General features: G+C 38.7%; 1 protein-coding gene across 1 annotated transcript in view; it reads right to left on the reverse strand.

Moving 5' to 3' along the window:
• CDKAL1 (CDK5 regulatory subunit associated protein 1 like 1) overlaps positions 1-21,300 on the reverse strand; it is a 609,083-nt gene that overhangs the window by 586,329 nt on the left and 1,454 nt on the right. The window contains exons 3-4 of the mRNA XM_068960663.1: positions 14,139-14,313; positions 12,817-12,929 (exon numbers count right to left, since the gene is read on the reverse strand). Coding sequence (XP_068816764.1) covers positions 12,817-12,929; positions 14,139-14,308 — 283 coding nt within the window. The 5' untranslated portion in view covers positions 14,309-14,313. The remainder of the gene's footprint in view (positions 1-12,816; positions 12,930-14,138; positions 14,314-21,300) is intronic.

The raw sequence follows: 21,300 nt of genomic DNA on the forward strand, positions 1-21,300 counted from the left end.
ATTTTTACCATAAAATAACACTGCAGAATGGATAACCTATGTGGTATGACCTAAAAGCCACATAAATCATTTATTTATAGCTGTTATGTTTTAATCACTGGATAGTTTTTAGAGGCTTAAAAAAAATTAATGGTTTTTGCTATACAAAAGCAACTATGTTTTCCATGAAACATTAGGCTGTCACATTAATACAAGGTTTTATCATTAATTATACTGGATTATACAGGAGTTTATGTCTACAAGATGATTGCTAAATATCTGAATTTCCAAACCATTTCCAAATAAAAATGAGACCTTGTCCTAGCAAACTTCACATGAATTAAAAATCCATTTACAAAACAGAAAATTAAACCTAAAAAATATAACCTCAATTTAATACCTTTGCAGATAAAACATGGAACATTTTTTTCAATCAAAACGCAGAGTATACATATGTAAACAGTGCCACCTTTTGGAATATTTAGGAACTGAGCTTCTAAATTGTACTAAAATACCTTTAAATGTAAAGATGAAAGAGAAATTTAAAAAACACCAGTTTACAATTTACTAACATTAAAGTGTAATAAATTAGCTGTTTATTTTAAAACTTATAAATATTTTCAAAAACCGAAGTATTATCTCATGTGTATATGCTTCCATTTCATTTTCATGAGGTTGGCAGACCACCATGTCATTTCAAAGAAAACTGAGGTTCAGAAAATGTTAATCCCTGACCCAAATAATTCCTCAGTTAAGAATGGCTGAGTCCTCAATATCCTGAAACTGCTAGTTTTTAGATTTCAACATTAGTTCCTCAGTCAAATCCTGTAAGTTACAATAATGCACTGTACTGAACTGAATTTAAAAAAAAAAATCAGGTTTTCCTGATTCATTTCCACGCTACATAAGATTTTGCAAAATAACTATTATTTGCACAATGTTTTTTGTATACATTTGCAAATACACTTGTTTATGTTTAAACATAAACATAATTTATGTTTAAATTATTACATGAAGAACACACACTGACTACATTCACACAGCTGTTTACATTTTACAAACACAAAAACTCTTCATCTAACACAGTATTCTTCCTGCCTCTATGCTAACAGAGAAAACCTTCACTGAAAACTAAAAAACTTTCTCTCATTTTTTTTCGCTCAGGGTAATAAAGCCCTTGTTTATGGCTTGCATGTGATTTGCAACTTAGGTAAGACACAAGATAAAAAGCTGCTTACAGATGAGATGGAAATGATAAGCTTAAAATATTCTCCCTAAAGCTTCTCTGTCTTAATTTGATCTCTCATATTTAGATGTCTGTAAAGCATTTTCAACGTCTTCTATTTTTAATCTCTTTCACTGATTTCCTGAATAATTTTTATGAGACTGTAATATATTTATTCTAAAACACCCTCACAACTCCCTGATTTTTGTAAGCTCATTAAGAATTCAGCTCTCACATGGAAAAAAGAAAATATTCAACAGTCTTATCTTTGATTCATTTGTTACTATGAATTTTACTCAAAGTGCAGTCATTGATAGTAATTTATGGAAAATTCAGAAACAGTTAATATATGTAATGAGTCCTTCTTAAATTACTGTATACCGCCACTCAATTCAAAAGAAAGAAGAGCTGGTAAGATGGTAACTAAAATGGTTCCTGAAAATACTGAAAGAGTAAAAGCAAAGAGCAAGCCAGAGGGAAGAGTCAGAAGTACATCTGAGAAACCGAACTCCACAATCAATACAATTATCAGACATTAACTAGAAATGTTCATTAAGTAGTCTCACCTCTTGTTCCTAATATATTCAAGAATAAGCACAGTGTGAGACATAAAAGCTGGTAAAGCTAGCCATTTCTAAAAATAACTTAGTGGGAAAGATTGAATATAAACATACTAAATACATTTTTTAAAGGATTCCATTTCACCCTCACAGTTCTTTTTTCATCACTGGGAGGGCTGAATGCACCGCCCCCCCACCGCCCCCACCAAGAGTAAATAACATAGAAATCTTCTCTGCTACTGCTGCTAAGTCGCTTCAGTCGTGTCCGACTCTGTGCAACCCCATAGGCAGCAGCCCACTAGGCTCCTCTGTCCCTGGGATTCTCCAGCCAAGAATACTGGAGTGGGTTGCCATTTCCTTCTCCAAGAAATCTCTAGATACTCTTAATTTCCCTCCACTATTTCTGAATGAATGAAAATCCCATTTTGAAGGCCCTTAGTTTTATTTCTTTTGCTTTCGCCCTAGGTAGAAGGGGAAAAAAGGAGAAAATGTCACTTTCGTTGACACCCTGTACTATATGCCCCCTTACCAATTCCTGCAAATAACTCATTTGACTACAAGCAATGCTCCAAGATCACTTCTCTCTGCAAATGTACAGGCATACACATAGATGTATGAAAAAATATATAACTAAATTTTACTGCATTTGAAGGAACATCAAAATTTCTAATACTGAATTCAATCCTACTAAATTGAAAGCAATTACTTCCAATTTATAAGAATGGATTAAATTAGATTGTTGATTCAATATAATTTGCAGTGTCCATGTCAGGCAAAGTGATAATATGAAGATCTTACCAAGACATGTCAGGACCATGCAGTCTGGACTTGAAAGGCACTAAATTGGAGTTTACGGAAAAAACTCCTATTTAGGGACTCACGCACACACACCACACACATTTACTGAACCTTTAGAATATACTTTAATTTGTATATTTTACAAATATTCTTTAGAGCATAAAGAATAAAGTTAACTTCATTATAGTCAAAAAATAGTTTTCATTTGGCACTAACGCACACATACAAAAAACACTTGAATTCCTATTGTGTGCCAGGTACTGAATTTGATAATGATGAAACCACACACTGAACACTTCTGTATATACCAATATTTAATGTTTAGAAAGGATTGCTATTGTCATCTTCATTAGATAAATAAGAATACTGAAGCATAGAGGTACTGTCCTTTGCCCAAAGTCATAAAGCTAATACACTGCGGTAGCTGGTTTCACAGTCTGACTCAATATTAATAGCTGGCTACAGTCTGCTCTTAATCACTAAGCTACAGTGTCTGAGATGCCAAACAAAGGCAAAGATGATTAAGACAGAAGGAACTCACACACCATGGGAGAGAAAAGGTAAAAAAAAAAAAAAAAAAACACGATAAATCATCCAAAGACAGGAAGTAGCTGAGTTACCACTCTAAGTCAAGGGAAGTAAGCTGAACGGTGAATTATAAAGTAATTATAACTAAGCAGAGCAAGTGGAGACACAGCTGTCAAAGGAGTTAAATGGAACTAAAATGACCAGATCAGGTGATCAAAACAGTAACCACACCACACACAGCCCTTAAATCACCCATATACATGAATATGTGTAAACAACACAACAGAAAAATTCGTAGACACTCTTCAATTTGAGAATCATCAAGCTACAATGAAGAAAGGACCAAACAGAAAGTCTCTGAAAATGCCTGGACATTCAAACCATCTTGAATTAACCAAACACATGTTGGTAAAGTGGGAATGAGGGGGAAATTTTAAAGTGCTATAATCCACTCTATTCTCCTTTAACCTCAATATTTGTTAACAGATTTGGGGAGTAATGAGATACTCAAGATGTACCTTACACAAACGTTAGTTTTTAGTTAAGCATGAAAGCAATATAGTGGTAACAGGAATCAAATGTTTGTCCTCAGATTCAAAATTTCCCACTTTAGCACGGCAAAAGGACAATAACCACATTCTAGAAAAACCACAGTCAGGGCAACAGAGCAACAAGGATGTCAAGTAGTATGCAATGAATGAATAATTTCACATGCAGCGTCCAGCATATGGTGGGCTGTATCCAAGCTGAATCATGCTGCCTCTGGAAAGGTCAATTTGTCCAATTCTTACCCTACTAAAAAGTTTAAAAAGCAGTAAGTCAGAATAAAATAGAGTTAACAAACTTAATGACTTCTAATAATTTTATTAGAAGACTATTTGTAACACGAAATTCACTTTTCCTAGTAATGACACAGCTGCATAATTATGTAATGTAATACTGCCATCTATTGTCCAAGAGCTAAAAACACATGTCTCTCTAACCCAAACCCACTAAAATTTAAAAGCCAAAAAAAGCCAACATTATTTTACATGCTCTGGTGTCAATATCTCAAAAAAGTTTTTTCCCCAAAATCAGAGAAAACAATGCCTAGAAAGATTTTCAAGTGAAGCCTTGGTGATAATTACTCATCTGCCCATTTTCTTAAAAAATAAAATTTTAAAACAGGCTATTTCTAAATTATCAAAAAGAAGTTTTATAAAATCTCAAAGGGTAATATGAATCATTAAGCAATTAAGCAAAAGTTCCTGAAAACCTATCAGTCTACAATTTGTCACTCATAAAAATTCTAAAATACTGAACCTAGAAACTATTTTAAGTTCTTCAGTACCAGAATGCCAGCAATTCTAAAAAGATGTCCTGTTAATACAACTCAGCACTCCACACCAGTTTATTCACAAAAATTAATGCAACTATGTGTGAGTTGAAGTACTACCACTTACACGTCACATGGCCAAAACCACCACAATATTGTAAAGTAATTAGCCTCCAATCAAAATTAATTAATTTTTTAAAATGCAAACAAGAAGTTTAAGTGACTTGAAAAAGGTCCAGCCAAAAGTGGAACAGGATGAAAAATGATCTTCACATTCTCAAAGACGATTAAAAAAAAAAAAAAGGTGAAGCTTCCCCACACTTAAGAGAAAATTAAGAAAAAGAACACAGAACTTTTATCCAAATAATTTGATTACCATGCACATTATTAACTACTACTGGGCATTCACAACCTGGAGCCAAAATATTTTAGAATTCACTAGAGTAAACTAGATTTTCTCTGTATCTCTGAAAAAGGTGAAGATTCTAATCAACCATGTAGGTTCACTCTCAAATACAAGGGAGACACTGCTCAGGATGTAAACAATGACAAAGCTGACACTACTTAATCTGCATGGATAACAGTACAATCAAAGCTAGGGCCACTTAGTTGGTTGTTGTTTGAAACACATGTAGCTTTGTGCTTCTTATTATGATAAGAGGACATTCCTGTTGAGACAAAAAGAGGAGAAATAACAAACTAAATATTCCCATGCTCTATTTAAAGAAGAAAAAACTAGAATGTAAAGATTAAAAAAAAAAAAAACCAGTACGTATCCTGATCTCTATCATAGTAACAGTCCCAACACACCTTTTTGAGATGTTTCATTCCATTTAAAGCACTGTAAGATTTAAGTAAATTTTTAGTATACAGAATTCAAATTTTAGGAACTTGAATAGAGAAAGCTATTCACTTTTTATAATATAAAGCATATTATTATTCCTTATGTAACAAAAAACAATTTTCTCCTATTTTCTCAGTCATCTTAGGCTGATTTTAAAATAAAGACAACTTCCTTACAAGACCTTATATGGAAAACAGGCAAATTTTAAGGGTAAATATAATCTAAATTATACATCAATAAAGTTGCTTTAAAGTAAAACAAAAAGAAAAGATACTCACAGGAAAACCATTCATCACAATATGCCAATTAAGAAATGCAATATCTTTATTACAACACTTATGAAATGTACATATTCAGCTCCATTTTCAGGTAACCTAAACAATGTTTTAACACTTCCATAAAGTCTACTTACTCCCTGAGCTCACAAAGGCAACAGTTGATAGTTTTCCAGAAAGTGATGCACAACATATGGCAATTAATTATATCTACTTTAAGACCCGATTATAAAAATGATTTCTCAATTACGTTTGTCCACATTCCTCCAAATGACGGAGTTTTTCATTAACACACATGCACACCCTCGGCTAATTAATTCTCCTCCAATGACTTTCATTTCAGTCTTCGGTTTTATTTAGGAAATCAAATCTGCAGCCTTCAATTTCCACTTTAAAAATCACACTTTAGCCCCCTGAAATAGCTGCTCATCTTCTACACTTCAAGCACTGCATCTTTTACTTTGTTACCATTCCTTGCCAACTTTCTTCAACAACAGGGGGATGTGGCTGAAGACTAAGTCTTGACTCAATTCCTTCTGAGATCACAATGTTCTTGTTTCAGGTAAGCCATTCCAGAACTCCAAGTACAGGATTCCAAAGTCTCACCCACCCAGGACAGGAAATCGTGTCTGACTCTTTGCGATCCCATGGACTGTATAGTCCATGGAATTCTCCAGCCCAGAATACTGGAGTGGGTAGCCATTCCCTCCTCCAGGGGATCATCCCGATCCAGGGATCGAATCAGGGTCTCCTCATTGCAGGTGGATTCTTTACCAGGGAAGCCCTACCCAGAACAGGAGGTCTGATCAAAAAGAAAACATCTGGTTCGACTGTTTCAATCCCAATAAATAAAAGTAAATAATATATATTTAGATTTAAGATATAGATATCATCTAATTACTTTCTGTCTACTAATCCTAACACTGTGAGTTGTTTTGGTTTTTCTTCTGTCTGGGCAGATAAAAGGGTCTTTAAGACTTCTCTTTAAGACCTGTATTCTTAAAAGCTGCATCTGTTGGAGAGAGACTCCATAGAAAAAACAGAGCTCAGTGATCCAATACCAACTGTCATCCCTGCCACAGCTGGTTCATCCCTTTTATTTTGCTGGAAGACACACCCTGAAAAAAAGGTTTACTCTTCTATCCCTGCACCATCAGTTCTTCATACAAGACCAGCTTTTAATAAAATTCCCAATTTTCTAGGTGATTTAATAGTGGCAAAAAGTAACCATAAAAATATTACGACTTATGAAGAATATTCTTACAAGATTACATGAAAAGCACCTAATATAGTATTTCCACAATAACCAGGGAGAGAAAATGAAAGTAAATTACTGGGAAGTTAGTAAAAGGTATTTTCTTAAAAATACTTTCTTACTTAAAAGAAAGTACTTTTAAATAAGAGTACAGTTTTCTATAACATATGATATATATAAAAAGTAAAAGCTTATAAAATTAGCCTGAAATGCCCACATGAGGACGTTTTACAGATCAGATATAGCTTCTATTTTAGTGGAGGAAAGGCTTTGTTTCCCTTTATATAATCCTTTCTATGTTTAACTTCTGGGCTTTAAAATAACGCTAAGATTCAACAATGTATAAGCTGCAGATCCCTCTGCATTACAAGCACTCTGCAAATGATCACAGTGAAATTTACTTTCACTGTAATTCCAGACAGACTTCAAAACCTTCAGATAAAAGCACCATCTCTGGCTACACAATAAAGAGTTTCTGCAAGGAAATTCTGTATTACATTAAGAAAATGTTCTACTCAGCACATAACTAAAACCTTCATTGTAAACATTAATGACTAATATATACAATTTAAGTCAGCAACCTATATGTCAAGATATTTTTAAATATCTTTTTCAAAGCCTAGGTCAACAGTCTTTGTTCTGTATTTATCCCAAAGCTACATAAAACTACCAATTAGATATGAATGCATTTTACAAACTGTAAGACGCTGCTGCTGCTGCTGCTGCTGCTGCTGCTGAGTCACTTCAGTCGTGTCCAACTCTATGTGACCCATAGATGGCAGCCCACCAGGCTCCCCCGTCCCTGGAATTCTCCAGGCAAGAACAATGGAGTGGGTTGCCATTTCCTTCTCCAATGCATGAAAGTGAAAAGTGAAAACGAAGCCGCTCAGCCGTGTCCGACTCACAGCGACCCCAGGGACTGCAGCCTAAGGGGCTCCTCTGTCCGTGGGATTTTCCAGGCAAGAGTACTGGAGTGAGTTGCTACCCACACGTAAATAACTGTGGCGATGGTGAAGGGGCAAGAAGGCTAAATTACAGAGGCCCACGGAAGGCAAGCTAAAAGCTCTGCATTAAGATGCCTGATGATTCTTTCACTGAACTGCACTAGAAAATTGCACTGGAAAAGTCAAGAAGATGGAAAATGACTTCATAATTAAGGAGGTAGGAATGGACCAGGAAGCTCTCAGCCGACACTGCTGTCTATAACTAAACAGCGACTCCCAACTTCTCACTCAGAACAGAAGTTAATAAGCTGTGCACGTTCCTGCAGCATGGAGTCCAATGGTATAATCCCTCTCGCCCACCACTCCAGGAGAAAAATTGCTTCTAATAAGGATCACATAGAAGAGACTAGTACATACAAGAGAAGAAATTTTAAAATGAAGGACAGCAAAAAGCAACTACTCTAATCATTAAAGCCATTAATATTAAATGTCCATAGTAGATTGTCCTTAAAATGTTATAGAATTAAAAGACGCTTACTCCTTGGAAGGAAAGTTATGACCAACCTAGACAGCACATTAAAAGTAGAGATATTACCTTGCCAACAAAGATCCGTCTAGTCAAGGCTATGGTTTTTCCAGTAGTCATGTATGGATGTGATAGTTAGACTACAAAGAAAGTTGAGCGCAAAAGAATTGATGCTTTTGAACTGTGGTGTTGGAGGAGACTCTTGAGAGTCCCTTGGACTGCAAGGAGATCCAACCAGTCCATTCTAAAGGAGATCAGTCCTGAATATTCATTGGAAGGACTGATGTTGAAGCTGAAACTCCAATACTTTGGCCACCTGATGCGAAGAGCTGACTCACTGGAAAAGACCCTGATGCTGAGAAAGACTGAGGGCTGAGAAAGATTGAGGGCAGGAGGAGAAGGGAAAACAGAGGATGAGATGGTTGGATGGCATCACCGACTCAAAGAATATGAGTTTGAGTAAACTCCAGGAGTTGGTGATGGACAGGGAGGCCTGGTGTGCTGCAATCCATGAGGTCACAGAGTCTAACACAACCGAGCAACTGAGCTGAACTGAACCAAGAGGAACTGAAAATAATTTACCAACTTTCCAAAAGAAATAATCCAAAACCAATAACCAAAGGAAGCATTATGGTGAGGGGGGGAGTGCATTTCTACTTAGTCTATAAGAAATCACTCACTTGAAGAACACACTCATGAAATGTATGTGTTCAAATCATACTTCTTTTAAAAGCCACTGTACCTACAAGGACAGTTTGACTGTTTTCCATGATACTAATTTAATTATATCATGCAAACAGGTGTCCGAGTTTTGGGGAATGACATCATTTTTCCCTCAGCAAGGCAGAAAATGAAATGAAAGGCAAGCAGGAATTATTTTCTAAGGTTTAAATCACCTTCTCCTCAAAATAAAAAGGGTTTGAAAGAGTCACCAAATAAGCACTTACTACTCTGAGCAAGCCTCTGTGCAGTGTTACGATGGAGTAATTATATTCCTGCTGCTGCTGCTGCTAAGTCGCTTCAGTCATGTCCAACTCTGCGCGACCCCATAGACAGCAGCCCACCAGGATCCTCCGCCCATGGGATTCTCCAGGCAAGAACACTGGAGTGGGTTGCCATGTCCTTCTCTAGTGCATGGAAGTGAAAAGTGAAAGTGAAGTCGCTCCGGCGTGTCTGACTCTTAGCGACCCCATGGACTGCAGCCCACCAGGCTCCTCCGCCCATGGGATTTTCCAGGCAAGAGTACTGGAGTGGGGTGCCATTGCCTTCTTCAAATTATATTCCTAGATTTACACAAAAGCAACAATTTCAAGTATTTACTGACATAATCTCTCTTCCACTCTCCTCAAATAGTAAAAATATCCACCACTGGTAACTGAGAATTCTGAATTTCTCTGTATCCTGTTTTCAATAACCTCTGTGAACATTATACATAAACTATTTTATACCTCAATCTTATCAATTACAGAGTTAAATGAAAATATTTTAGGTATGCGTTGTGCTTCAATGCTCAGTCATGTCCAACTCTTGGTGACCCCATGGACTTTAGCCTGCCAGGCTCCTCAGCCCATGGGATTCTCCAGGCAAGAATACTGGAGTGGGTTGTTATGCCCTTCTCCAGGGGATCTTCCCAACACAGGAATCAAAATGCAGTCTCCTGCATTGCAGGTGGATTTTTTACCAGCTGAGCTACCAGGGAAGCCCATTTTAGGTCTACATTTGATTAATTATAAGCTATTAAGAAATAATATTTTTTATAAACTCCCATTATTTCACAATAACAAAAGAGACCACTGGCATAGGCATCCAGAAATCATTCATATATCTAACTTAAATGAGAGATTTCCTATAGAGATTTCCTTATTAAATGTCCTACTTATAATATAATATATAATGCTTATATTTTCTGGGCCTACAGCATCTAGACAAGCATGAAAAGTGGTCCTAGTGTTTACTGCATGCAAGCCAGACTAAACTGAAACCAATTACAAATTTCTGAAGTGAGTAAAATCAACATGTAAAATTAATACAAATATGTATCAGTTACACAGGCATATAAAATAAACCACATTAAGAAAAATAAATTTCATATTCAAGTGATTGGTTCCTTAATTCCCTTTTTAGTATTCCCAAATGAGAAACCAAAATTAGGTGTGCATAACAAAGCTTAACATTCTTGTGTAAACACATTAAGACTATTACTTTACATAGAAGAGTACTGTTATAAGATTTTTTTTTAATGCTAATAGACAAAAACATTAAAATATGTTAGATATTTAATATCATATAGGATAATGGCAACCCATTCTAGTATTCTTGCCTGGAGAATCTCATGGACAGAGGAGCCTGGTGGGCTACAATCCATGGGGTCGCAGAGTCAAACACGACTGAGCAACTAACACACACACACAGAGGATAAATCAAACTTTGAATTTTTTTTAATGTTTCAGGAAATTACCTTTAAAGTGATTTCCTTCATTTTCAAATGCACCATCAGAATGTATTAGACAAGTCTAGGCTAAATTATATAAAAATTACTAATGAACACAGAGAAGTGATTCTAAAAGCAGATTTTAGGTAGATTTTTTTACATAAGACTGATTTTGCTCTCTAAAAAATGGTATCAAAAACAAAATTAATGACATTTGAGCATTTACTTATTGAAGGAAACAAAGCTATGAAAGGAGTTACCTTTCCAATCTTCCCTACTCCTAACATCTGCATTGAACCTGGGACCAGCCAATTACACATGCAAAAGCAAGTTGCTATGCGATACAGACTAGTGGTCAAAAGCAGTGTTTTGGAGTAATGCAGGAGATTCAGGTTTGATTCCTGGGCCAGGCAGGTCTCCTGGAGAAGGAATGGCAACCCACTCCAGTATTCTTGTCTCTGTCCATGCCCATGGACAGAGGAGCCTGGAGGGCTACAGTACATGAGGTCACAAAGAGTTGGACACAACTAAGCAGGGCACAAGTAAGATAACACAAATAAAGCATTGGGCCATTGCCTGTCACAAAGCACTCAAACTATGTTCCCATCTAATACACATACAACAGAAATAGAGATGTGTGTGCGCCAGTCAGTATACCTACGTATTTCCTAACTCTGTCTGCGGAGAGGACCTAGAAGCACTGATCCTTCATGGTGGCAATGAGCACACCTAGTGCCCAGGTCTTTGGTCCAGTTCTAAACACGAGTCTCCTAATGAAAAGGGTCAGGATTCCTCGAAAAAGTGGTTGCTTCTGAGGCTGGGAAAGGGAAACATAAGACTGGAACCTCCTGTGGTGCCAGAAAATAAGGAAGTGATCAGAAAGCAAGGGGGGCATGTCTGAAAGACACAGACGCCAGCCTGATGAGGTCCTGTGGCCAAAGCTAGAACAATACAAGCAACGACATGACAGCAGCGAACTATAACCTGTAGAGTAAATATCCATGAGTCCATACTGATAAAAACAAGTAGCATGGTGGCAAAAGGACAGCGCTTCCTCACAGAAGGATGTGTGTATGATCGGTCGCCCAGTTGTGTCCAACTCTTTGTGACCCCGTGGACCTCCTGGACTGTAGCCCACCAGGCTCCCCCTTCCATGGGATTCTCCAGGCAAGAATACTGGAGTGGGTTTCCATTTCCTTCTCCAGAGGATCAGAAGAATCCAAACTATTAAATGTGGGAGGAAAGAAAACAGAAAACCACCACTACGCAACTATCACGATAACAACCGTTACAGACGAGATCCACCAACGTATACTAAAATTATCGAATACTTAAATTAGTATGCAAATGGTTGAGGAAACACAGGATACTTATTGGTGACAGTGAGAAAAATAACTCAGAAGAAAAATCTAGCAGATAAGGGTTAGTGTACTAACATCATGAAGCCCCTGACGCGCTGAGCTGAGAAAGATACAATAACACTTGTATGTTCCTCTTGCCAGAAATGCATTAATTACTTTATTCTAACCATGAGAAACTATCAGACAAACCTAAGATGATGGGCATTCTACAAAATGATTCTCTTTCAGAAGTGTCAAGGTCATAAAAAATTAGAAAAAAATTGAGAAACCGGCACAGATTGCTCACTGCCCAGTGAACTATACCATAACTACGTAAGATATAAAAGGCATACAGAAACGTAATTTTGCCACTTTTCTGTCAGTCAAACTTATTTCAAAATGAGGAGTTTTTATTTTTCTTTTTTTAAATGAGATATATAGTCATCCCTCAGCACTTGCAGGGGACTGGTTCCCAGACCTGCGGCCGATATCACCCCACATATTCCCAAGTGCCACACCTGGCTCCACTATTGGAGAGCTCCACATCCCAGGACTCAACCAGCCCCAGACTGTTAGTCCAGTAGCATCTGCACCGGAAAAGGTCCCCAGATGAGTGTGGCACACAGCTCAAAGCCATGTTGCTCAAGAGTCTAGACAACATATTAGCATTTTATTTTCTCTTAAAATCATTAAGTCATGCTAAAATATCCTTTAGTTGCTGAAGCCAGAACTTATACCTCTAAAAACCTTGGCTTTAAAAAATGTAATCAATAAAACACATTATGTATCTCATTACCTGTAATTTTGTATCCATAAGCAGCCAGTTGTCCAGCCATGTATTCTCCATCTGAATTATTATGAGAACAACCCCAAGTTCGTATCCAAATTTTCTGTATGCCTGGAATAGTGCTGTTAATCAATTTTAAAAAATAAGCCTCATTAAGGGATTTTTTTAAATAAAAAGCACACGTTAATTTCTGAACATATTATGCAAAAACACTCCCTGCATTCTATTCATAAGCTATTCATTAAATGTACCAACTTGACACATAATCTGCTGTTACACCAGAAGTCTAAAATCAAGATAAAATAACAGTATAACATTCTAAGACTATCTTTCTATGTAAAGAATATCTTTTCTCCAAGTTGTATTTTAAGTTCAATACTACTAAATACTACCACTAAGTTCAATTCCTGGAAAGGTACAAACAAATAACAATAGCACAGAAAATGGTTCTAGCAGCCAAAGCAAATAAAGAAAACCTAAACACATCTGAAGACCACTATATACTAATCAAATCTTCATAACTTAGATATAAATAACTGAATCAAAATGAAAATCTGTCACCCTACAGCACTATTAATAATAAAAGTATTCCACATATAAAAAGAGTTCTAAAAAACGTAATTTTTAGAAAGGGAATAAAAGGACTTTCAACTTGGATTGCCCTAAATAATTAACAACTAAGTAGACATTACCTTTAATCATATGGTCAAGAAAAAATTAATAAATTTCAAGTATTAAGCAAATTTAAATTCATAGACTTTATGACTCTGTTCCAAATAATCAAATGCATCAAAGTTTTCAAGTTTACTAGATATACAAATATAAGCATATTAAAACTATATAACTGCATAATCCTTTCTGGCTAGGTTGTATTAGAATTTCACTAGATACCTAATAGTACAAACAGCACAAGAATTTGTGTCAAAAGCCTTTAGTTGATTCATAAGTACTTTAAATTTGCTAAGAAAAACCACATGCCCAAATCACCACTATCTCCCACCACTATCTCCTAAGAATCATAAATTCCAATAAAAATTTTAATGTGGAAGTAACAAGAACATACCAACCACAATGATATCAAAGAGATCTGGTCGAAGGAGGGTGGGAGGCAGGGTGATCTATCTTTGTGCCAAATACTGCCCTAGGCCAATATGCAATTTGACATCTTTAATTAATGACCGCTAAATATAACCATTCAAATTTAAAAAACCCTACATATTTCCTTTCAAAACTTCAAAGATTCTTTTAAAAGATACATTATGTATATCACATACAGTAGTGTCAGCCTCTCCCATGGTACGATACTGAATATAATTTCAAAAAAAGCTTACCTATCACTTGGTGGACGGTTTTCCTCTTGCAAATATTTTTGGGTATTTCGCCTTCGCACCTTTGGAACAACATGCTTTCTCGAAAAATGCCTATCTTGTGGCTTTGAATCTTCTTGTGACACAATATCTTCTATGTCATCCAAGAATGTATCACAGGATGCAGAAGGCATCTTCTCTATCGTATAAATAAGTTATAAATGATACAGGCATGAGTCCTCAGAACATCTGTTTAACATATCACCTATGAAATATTCTTGCCAAACTTAAATCTAATAAAGCCTTTAGATTTTAACTTCAACTTTACAGAAAATACAAGAGATACTGAAAAACAAGAAACATCGGATAAATCAGACAAATCTTACTGAGTGGGATATAAAGTACATGAAAAGAGATTTAACATTACCAGCAATCAGAGAAATACAAACTAAACCACAATGAGATATCACTACAAATCTGTAACACACCACAGCATGCATCAGTTCAGTTCAGTCACTCAGTCATGTCTGACTCTTTGCGACCCCATGAATCGCAGCATGCATACCACCTGTCAATTACAGGCCTCCTCCCTCCCCAGGCACAGCAATGGCACACGTGACCCATGCCTGCCAGAGTAATTCACCCTGAGCCATAAAGACCGGCTCAGAGTTGGACCTAACAAGCCCAGTCAGTCACAATCACCATGAGGACTTCCATGCCAGTGCTAACTTCTCTTTCACTGAAGTGGCTCAGTTAGGAGGATGTCAACATGAGGCTACTGGGGGGCCATTCTGCCTGCCACAAAGCAGAAGACTACCCAAGGCAGGAAGTCTTATAAGAGCTGGAGAGATGAGATACTTGAGCAGCTGGATCCAACCAATGCCTGAAGCCAGACATAGCCCTGCTCTCCCCATTCATGTGAGCTCAGGAATTCCCTGAGGCTTAAATTCATTTGAGCTGGGCTTTCTGCTCTTGCCAACAAGAGCCCTGGCTGACTCAGCACACTAGGGAAGGTGAAATGAACTAAGTTTCTCCCAAACTGGTTCTATGAACTATCAGTGAAAAACTAGTTCTGTGGTCAAATAAATTTGGAAAATTCTGCCTCTCACAGACTCCCAGTATGTGTGTGCATGCATGTATGTGTATACTACGAGAGCAAGGACTGCGAAGAACTACAGTAAAGAAACAAACTCATTGATCTTAGAAACTTTCTGAAAATTAATTTCTCATGGATTGCCTCTTCATGAGGCTATAGATGGTACTGAAAACAGGAGGCCTGAGTGAAGCCCACCCTCACATCCCCTCCCACATTCCGCAGACAGAAGACTGCATTCTCTTAATAGGAAATGGTTCTTTGCCCACGTACCAACCTGTTACTAGGAACTACCCACCCCTCTAAGAGCAACCTGCTATTCTAACCTGCTTGAGCACAGAATTCTAGTCATGCTCCTTCCTACCTAATCACTAACTGTATATGGGTAATGTTATTTCTCCCATTAAAAAAACAAAAACCTTATCGAGGCCTCACTTCCTCTACCTACTGTCTCCATCACATTTCTATGCTTTAAAACTCCTTGCAAGAACTGTCTCCAGTTTCCCCCTCCCAGTCTCTCATATGCCAGGCTTTCACCCCCACCATCCCAAAACTGCCGACCTGATTTCAGTGACTCCAGCAATCTACAGAGCAGTCAACTCTCAGCCACCTCATGTGATCCTGCCGGCGGCACTTGACACTACTGACCCTTCATTCCCTCAAGATGTCTTCTTCCCTGGCTTTCGGGATCCCACACGCCGAGTTCTCCTCCTCCTGCATTAGCCACTCCCCAAGTTTCCACTGCCCGTTCCTCATCTCTCCAACTTCTCAAGGTCAGAACACCCCCAAGGCTCCGTTACAGGATGTCTTCTCTTCTTTAGTTACAGGCGCATCCTAGGTGATCTCATCCAGCCTCGTGGCCTTGAAATACTAACTATATATGCTTATATAACCAGCCCCAGGCCTCCCTTGAACTTCAGACTCAGATGTTCATCCAACTGCCTACTTAACACCCTGCTTGAATGGCTAAGAGTTACTTCAAACTTAAAATCAAGAACAGAACTCCTAATTCTCTCCCCACCTAACCCCACCTGCAGCCAGGAAGATCACACAGATCCCCCCACGACTTTCTCCATCTCACTGAAAAGCAATACCAACCTTTAACCTCTCAGGCCCAAAATCCTGGAATCATCCCTGACTCCTCTTTCCTTCACCCTAAGTCCAATACATCAGCAAAATCCCATTGGCTTGAGCTTCCAAATATATTCAGAATCTAACCATTTCTGACCATACCCTCTGTTATATTCTTGGTCCCAACATTAACTCTTGCCTGGATTACTGTCATAGTCACCTGCTTCTACCCTCAATTCCCAAAGGAACCTTGCTGCACAATAAGCCAGGGATCCGTCTAAACCCTGAGTTCATCTCAGGTTTCTGATCAAAACCTTCCATTGGTATTCTATCAGAGTAAAAAGCCCAGAGTTAAAAGCACTAAGTTTTACAAGGACAGGGGCTTCCCTGGTAGTTCAGTAGTAAAGAATCCAGAATCCACCTGCCGATACAGGAGACATGGGTTCGATCCCTTGTCCAGGAAGAATCCACAATTCTTACCCACAGGACATGACACACTGGTAAGAACCAACTAGGTCCAAGGTAGCAGAAGACTCGACTTCCAGTGGGTCCTGAGCCTCATACGCTCACTGTACTACATCAGCACGCTAAGTAACACAGCACCACACAGCAGCTCAGAGCTGACCGTGAAAGGCTGAAGAGTAGCCCAATTCCTGGAAATCCCCATCCCTTCCCCAAAATAAGTGGAATAATCCTCTTGCTCATTAGCCTATGAAACTAGAGACTGCTGGTTTAGTCGCTAAGTTGTATCCAACTCTTGCGACTCCATGGACTGTAGCCTGCCAGGTTCCTCTGTGCATGGATTTCCCAGGCAGGAATACTGGAGTGGGTTGCCATTTCCTTCTCCAGGGGATCTTCCCAACTCAGCAATCAAACACAGATCTGCATTACAGGCAGACTCTTTACCAACTGAGCTACAAGAGAAGCCCATGAAATTAGCCTATGAAATTACCCAGACATAAACACTAACCACGCCATATTTTGGGGCCTCTTACCTTCTGATAAGGCCCACATTCTGTGGAGCGTGTTTTCTCTCTAAATAAACCCACTTCTTACCTATTACTTTGTCTCTCACTGAATTCTTTTGATAAGAAGAACGTGAGCTTCATTAAGTCCTCAGACCAGGGATGTGTCATGTGCTAGTCGCTTGGTTGTGTCCGACTCTTTGCAACTCCATGGACTGTAGCCCACCAGGCTCCTCTGTCCATGTTCTCCAGGCCAGAGTACTGGAGTGGGTTGCCATTCCCTTCTCCAGGGGATCTTTCCAATCCAGGGATCGAACCCAGATCTCCTGCATTGCAGACTGATTCTTTACTGTCTGAGCTACTGGGGAAGCCCTGAGACCACGTGTGTGATCTCAATTAAAAGATTGTGGGTTCAAAAAGATTGTGGGTTCAAGTCCCAGTCTGGGTTCTGGCAAGGTTTGGGTCCCAGCCTGTGGATTCAAGTCCCATCTGAGGTGCACAGTTTCAACTCCACTCAGACACATGGGCTTCCTGGCTAGTTCATACCCACCAGGCACATACTCATCTCAAGGTCTTGGTCAAGCCTGGAATGCCTTCAAGCCCTTTGGAACTCTGTCCAAATGTCACCAGTGAGGTCTTTCTGAAAACCCCCACCTCGCCATGTACACACACCTCCTGTCCCCCTCCCCCCAGCCTCGCTTTCGTGCCACAGCACTTCCCCACGTGCTTAGATACTACAGAGGAACAAACCTGCCACCCGAAAATGTCTCTTTGCCATGTGGATTATTTTGAGCTGAAGACAAATCAAGGCCAAGAAGAAGCTTTGACCTTCCTTCTAACTGCTAAAAGAATGTAAAGAGAAGACATGTTTCCGGAAGGGAGGCGATCCCCACGGATAACTATAGTATGAACTATGTGCACAGATGGGGAGGAACCAGGCAAAGTCTCTCTGTTAAAACTGTTACCAAACATTTGCTTTTCCATCTCATGGCAACTGCCTTCCTCCGCTTTGAGGTCCCAAACCACTACCCCCAAGATCTTTTGTCTTTAGCTGAAGACAATATTTAAGGTAAGTTTCAGGCATTTTGGCAAGTTACTCAGTTTCCCTGGGTCTGTCCCATGTATGTGAAAGTGTGAGTTGCTCAGTCATGTCCCACTCTTTGCAATTCCATGGACTACAGCCTGCCAGGCTCCTCTGTCCATGGAGGAGAGGAGTAGGTCTCCACTCATTCTTCTCCAAGCCAGAATACTGGAATGGGTAGCCATTCTCTTCTCTAAGGAATCTTCCCAACCCAGGGATCAAACCCAGATCTCCCACATTACAGGCAGATCATTTACCCGCCGAGTCACTAGGGAAGCTCATGTATACATGCCACATGCTACTACACTTTTGTGTGAGAACTGCAGAGGAAAATTTCTTCCTCCACAACAGTATCTTCATCATCTTATTACCCTCTCTTTCTACTAGGATATATACTCTGGGGGTGGGAAGGTTTTTGAGTGTTTTGTTCACTGCTTTATCCTAGGTGGTGCCTAAACTACCTAGCGCATGGCAGCTTCTCAAAAAAAAAAAATTTTTTTTTAAACTGTCCACAACCCAGTCTACAAAATATGGTCCCTCTGCCACCTCCCACTCTGCCCCAACTGTAATAACCTTTCCGACATTCTCCAAGCAGACCAAGCTAGTTTCTGACTCAGGGCCTTCACACTTGCTCTTCCTCTGTCTGGAATATCATCCCCAGATATTTGGATGCCTTGCTCCCTACTCCTTTACTCAAATAACACCTCCTTGGAAAGGGCTTTTCCTAATGACCTTATCTAAAATAACCACACATTGATCAGGCATCCCACACACTCTCACCAGCCTCTAACTCCACTTTATGCTTCATTTCCCTTCATCACACTTACCTGACTCCATATATGTAACTGTTTGTGTCTTTCTCACTACAGTGGAAGCTTCAGAACAGAGGCACCCTGTCTTTTTCACCACTATATCTACAACACTTGTAACAATGCCTAGCACACAGCAAGTGCAGAATATCTGCTGAATGAAAGGATGAACAAATCCTTGTTTAAGCTGAATTTAGCTAGTCTTTCTATAACACAGAAGGAAATTCTTACACTAGATGGGAGAAGTCCAGAGGAGTTAGATTTGTCCACTGACAGAGCTAGAATTGGACCCTCTCTCAACACCAAGCTCTCCCCAGATGACTCCGTTTCATTGGCAAAGCACAAACAATGCAAGAGTCTGAGATGACCCTAAGAAAGAAAAACATCCCAGAAAAAAAATGGGCAAAGGAAAAACTGGCAACACACTTAAGCAAGTCAAATAGCCATTAAGCATAGGAAAGAATGCTCAAACACACTAAGGGCATGAACTTAAACAAGAAATTATTTTGCATCTACCCCACTGATAACAAAGACTGACAAAAAACCAACTGTTAGCTAAAAGCATGGTAGAACTGCCATACCCTTTCTAAAGGGCAATCTAGCAATACATATCAAACTTTGACACATATATATCCTTTAGCCCAGCAATTCCATTTCTAGAAATTCACTCTAGACGAAAGAGACAAATATAAAATGCAGAGGTTCCTAAACCTGGCTGCATATAATAAACACCTGAATAAACTCACCTATCACTATTAACAAGCTTTTTACTTCCAGCAAACTGGTAAAGTGAATTGTTAGCCTTCAGAAAATATTAAATAAGTGAATAATAATGAAAGTGTGAGAATAGAAGGAAAGCAAGATAGTAGTTAAGTGCTACAGAATGAATTATATAAAGTTCTCTCTCAAAGGTAGAGAAAATCAAGTTTGATAAAGGAAAGAAAAACAGAAAGTGAAAAAGGAGACATGGAAAATGATGACAGATAGTATAGAGTACTGGCTATTTACAGAGGTGATTTATTAGGAGAGCTTTTATAACAGCCAACACCAAAGCCCCATTTTGAATTAGAATCTCCAAAGTGGAATTTAAGGGTGGCTATGTAAAACCTGTCCAGGTGATTCCACTATACATCCCACTGAGAACCACTGTTCTCCTACGAAGGTTCTCAGTTGATGTTCATTATAGTCACCTGGGGAGCTACAGAAAATTATCAACAACAAAATTATCAACCAGAGCCTTGCTCTAGTTGAATCAATCTCTAGAACTCAGCCTAGCCATCAGTATTTTTTAAAACTTTCCAGTAAGTCTCATGTGCTGCCACAGCTGGGAGCAAAAGTCCTACACCCATAGTTTTTATAGTATGGCTCCCACACCAGCACAATTAAGTGTCACTAGAGAACTTTCTAGACACGAAGTCTTGGGTCCCCCTCCAAACCAACTGAATCAGATACTTGGAATAAAGCTCAGCAATCTTTAACAAGCCCTCCAGGTGATTTCGACATGCACTACAGTTTGAAAATCACTGTCCTGGAGTTGTTTGTTTGTTTTCATAAAAATCATCTAGAATGCCTGTCAAAAACACATCACCTAGTCAGCTGATTTTCTAAAAGGGTGCCAAGAATATTCAATGAGGAAGAGTATGCTTTCAAAAAACAGTGTTGGAACAACTTGATGGCTACATGCAAAGAATAAAGCTGGATTCCAACTTCATGTCATAAACAAAAATTAAATTGATTACAGACCTAAATTTAAGAAATACTATAAAACTCTTACAGGAAATCATAGGTGTATGTGTTTATGACGTCTTTCTTATGACACCAAAAGAACAAGAAACAAAGGAAAAGAGACTGGACTTAACACTTTCATGCTTCAAAGACTCCATCAAGAAGATACATATTTGCAAATATGTATCTTCTCCAAAGAAGATATACAAAGGGCCAGTAACATGAGATGTCAACATCATTAGCTATCAAGGAAATATAAATCAAAACCACAACACACTGCTCACATACTTAAAGTGAAGACTTAAAAGCGAAGTTGCTCAGTCGTGTCCGACTCTTTGCGACTCCATGGACTGTAGCCTACGAGGCTCCTGTGTCCATGGAACTTTCCAGGCAAGAGTACTGGAGTGGGTGGCCATATCCTTCTCCAGGGGATCTTCCCGAC

The sequence above is a fragment of the Capricornis sumatraensis genome, chromosome 22 (genome assembly GCF_032405125.1).
Source record: "Capricornis sumatraensis isolate serow.1 chromosome 22, serow.2, whole genome shotgun sequence".
Taxonomy (NCBI): Eukaryota; Metazoa; Chordata; class Mammalia; order Artiodactyla; family Bovidae; genus Capricornis; species Capricornis sumatraensis.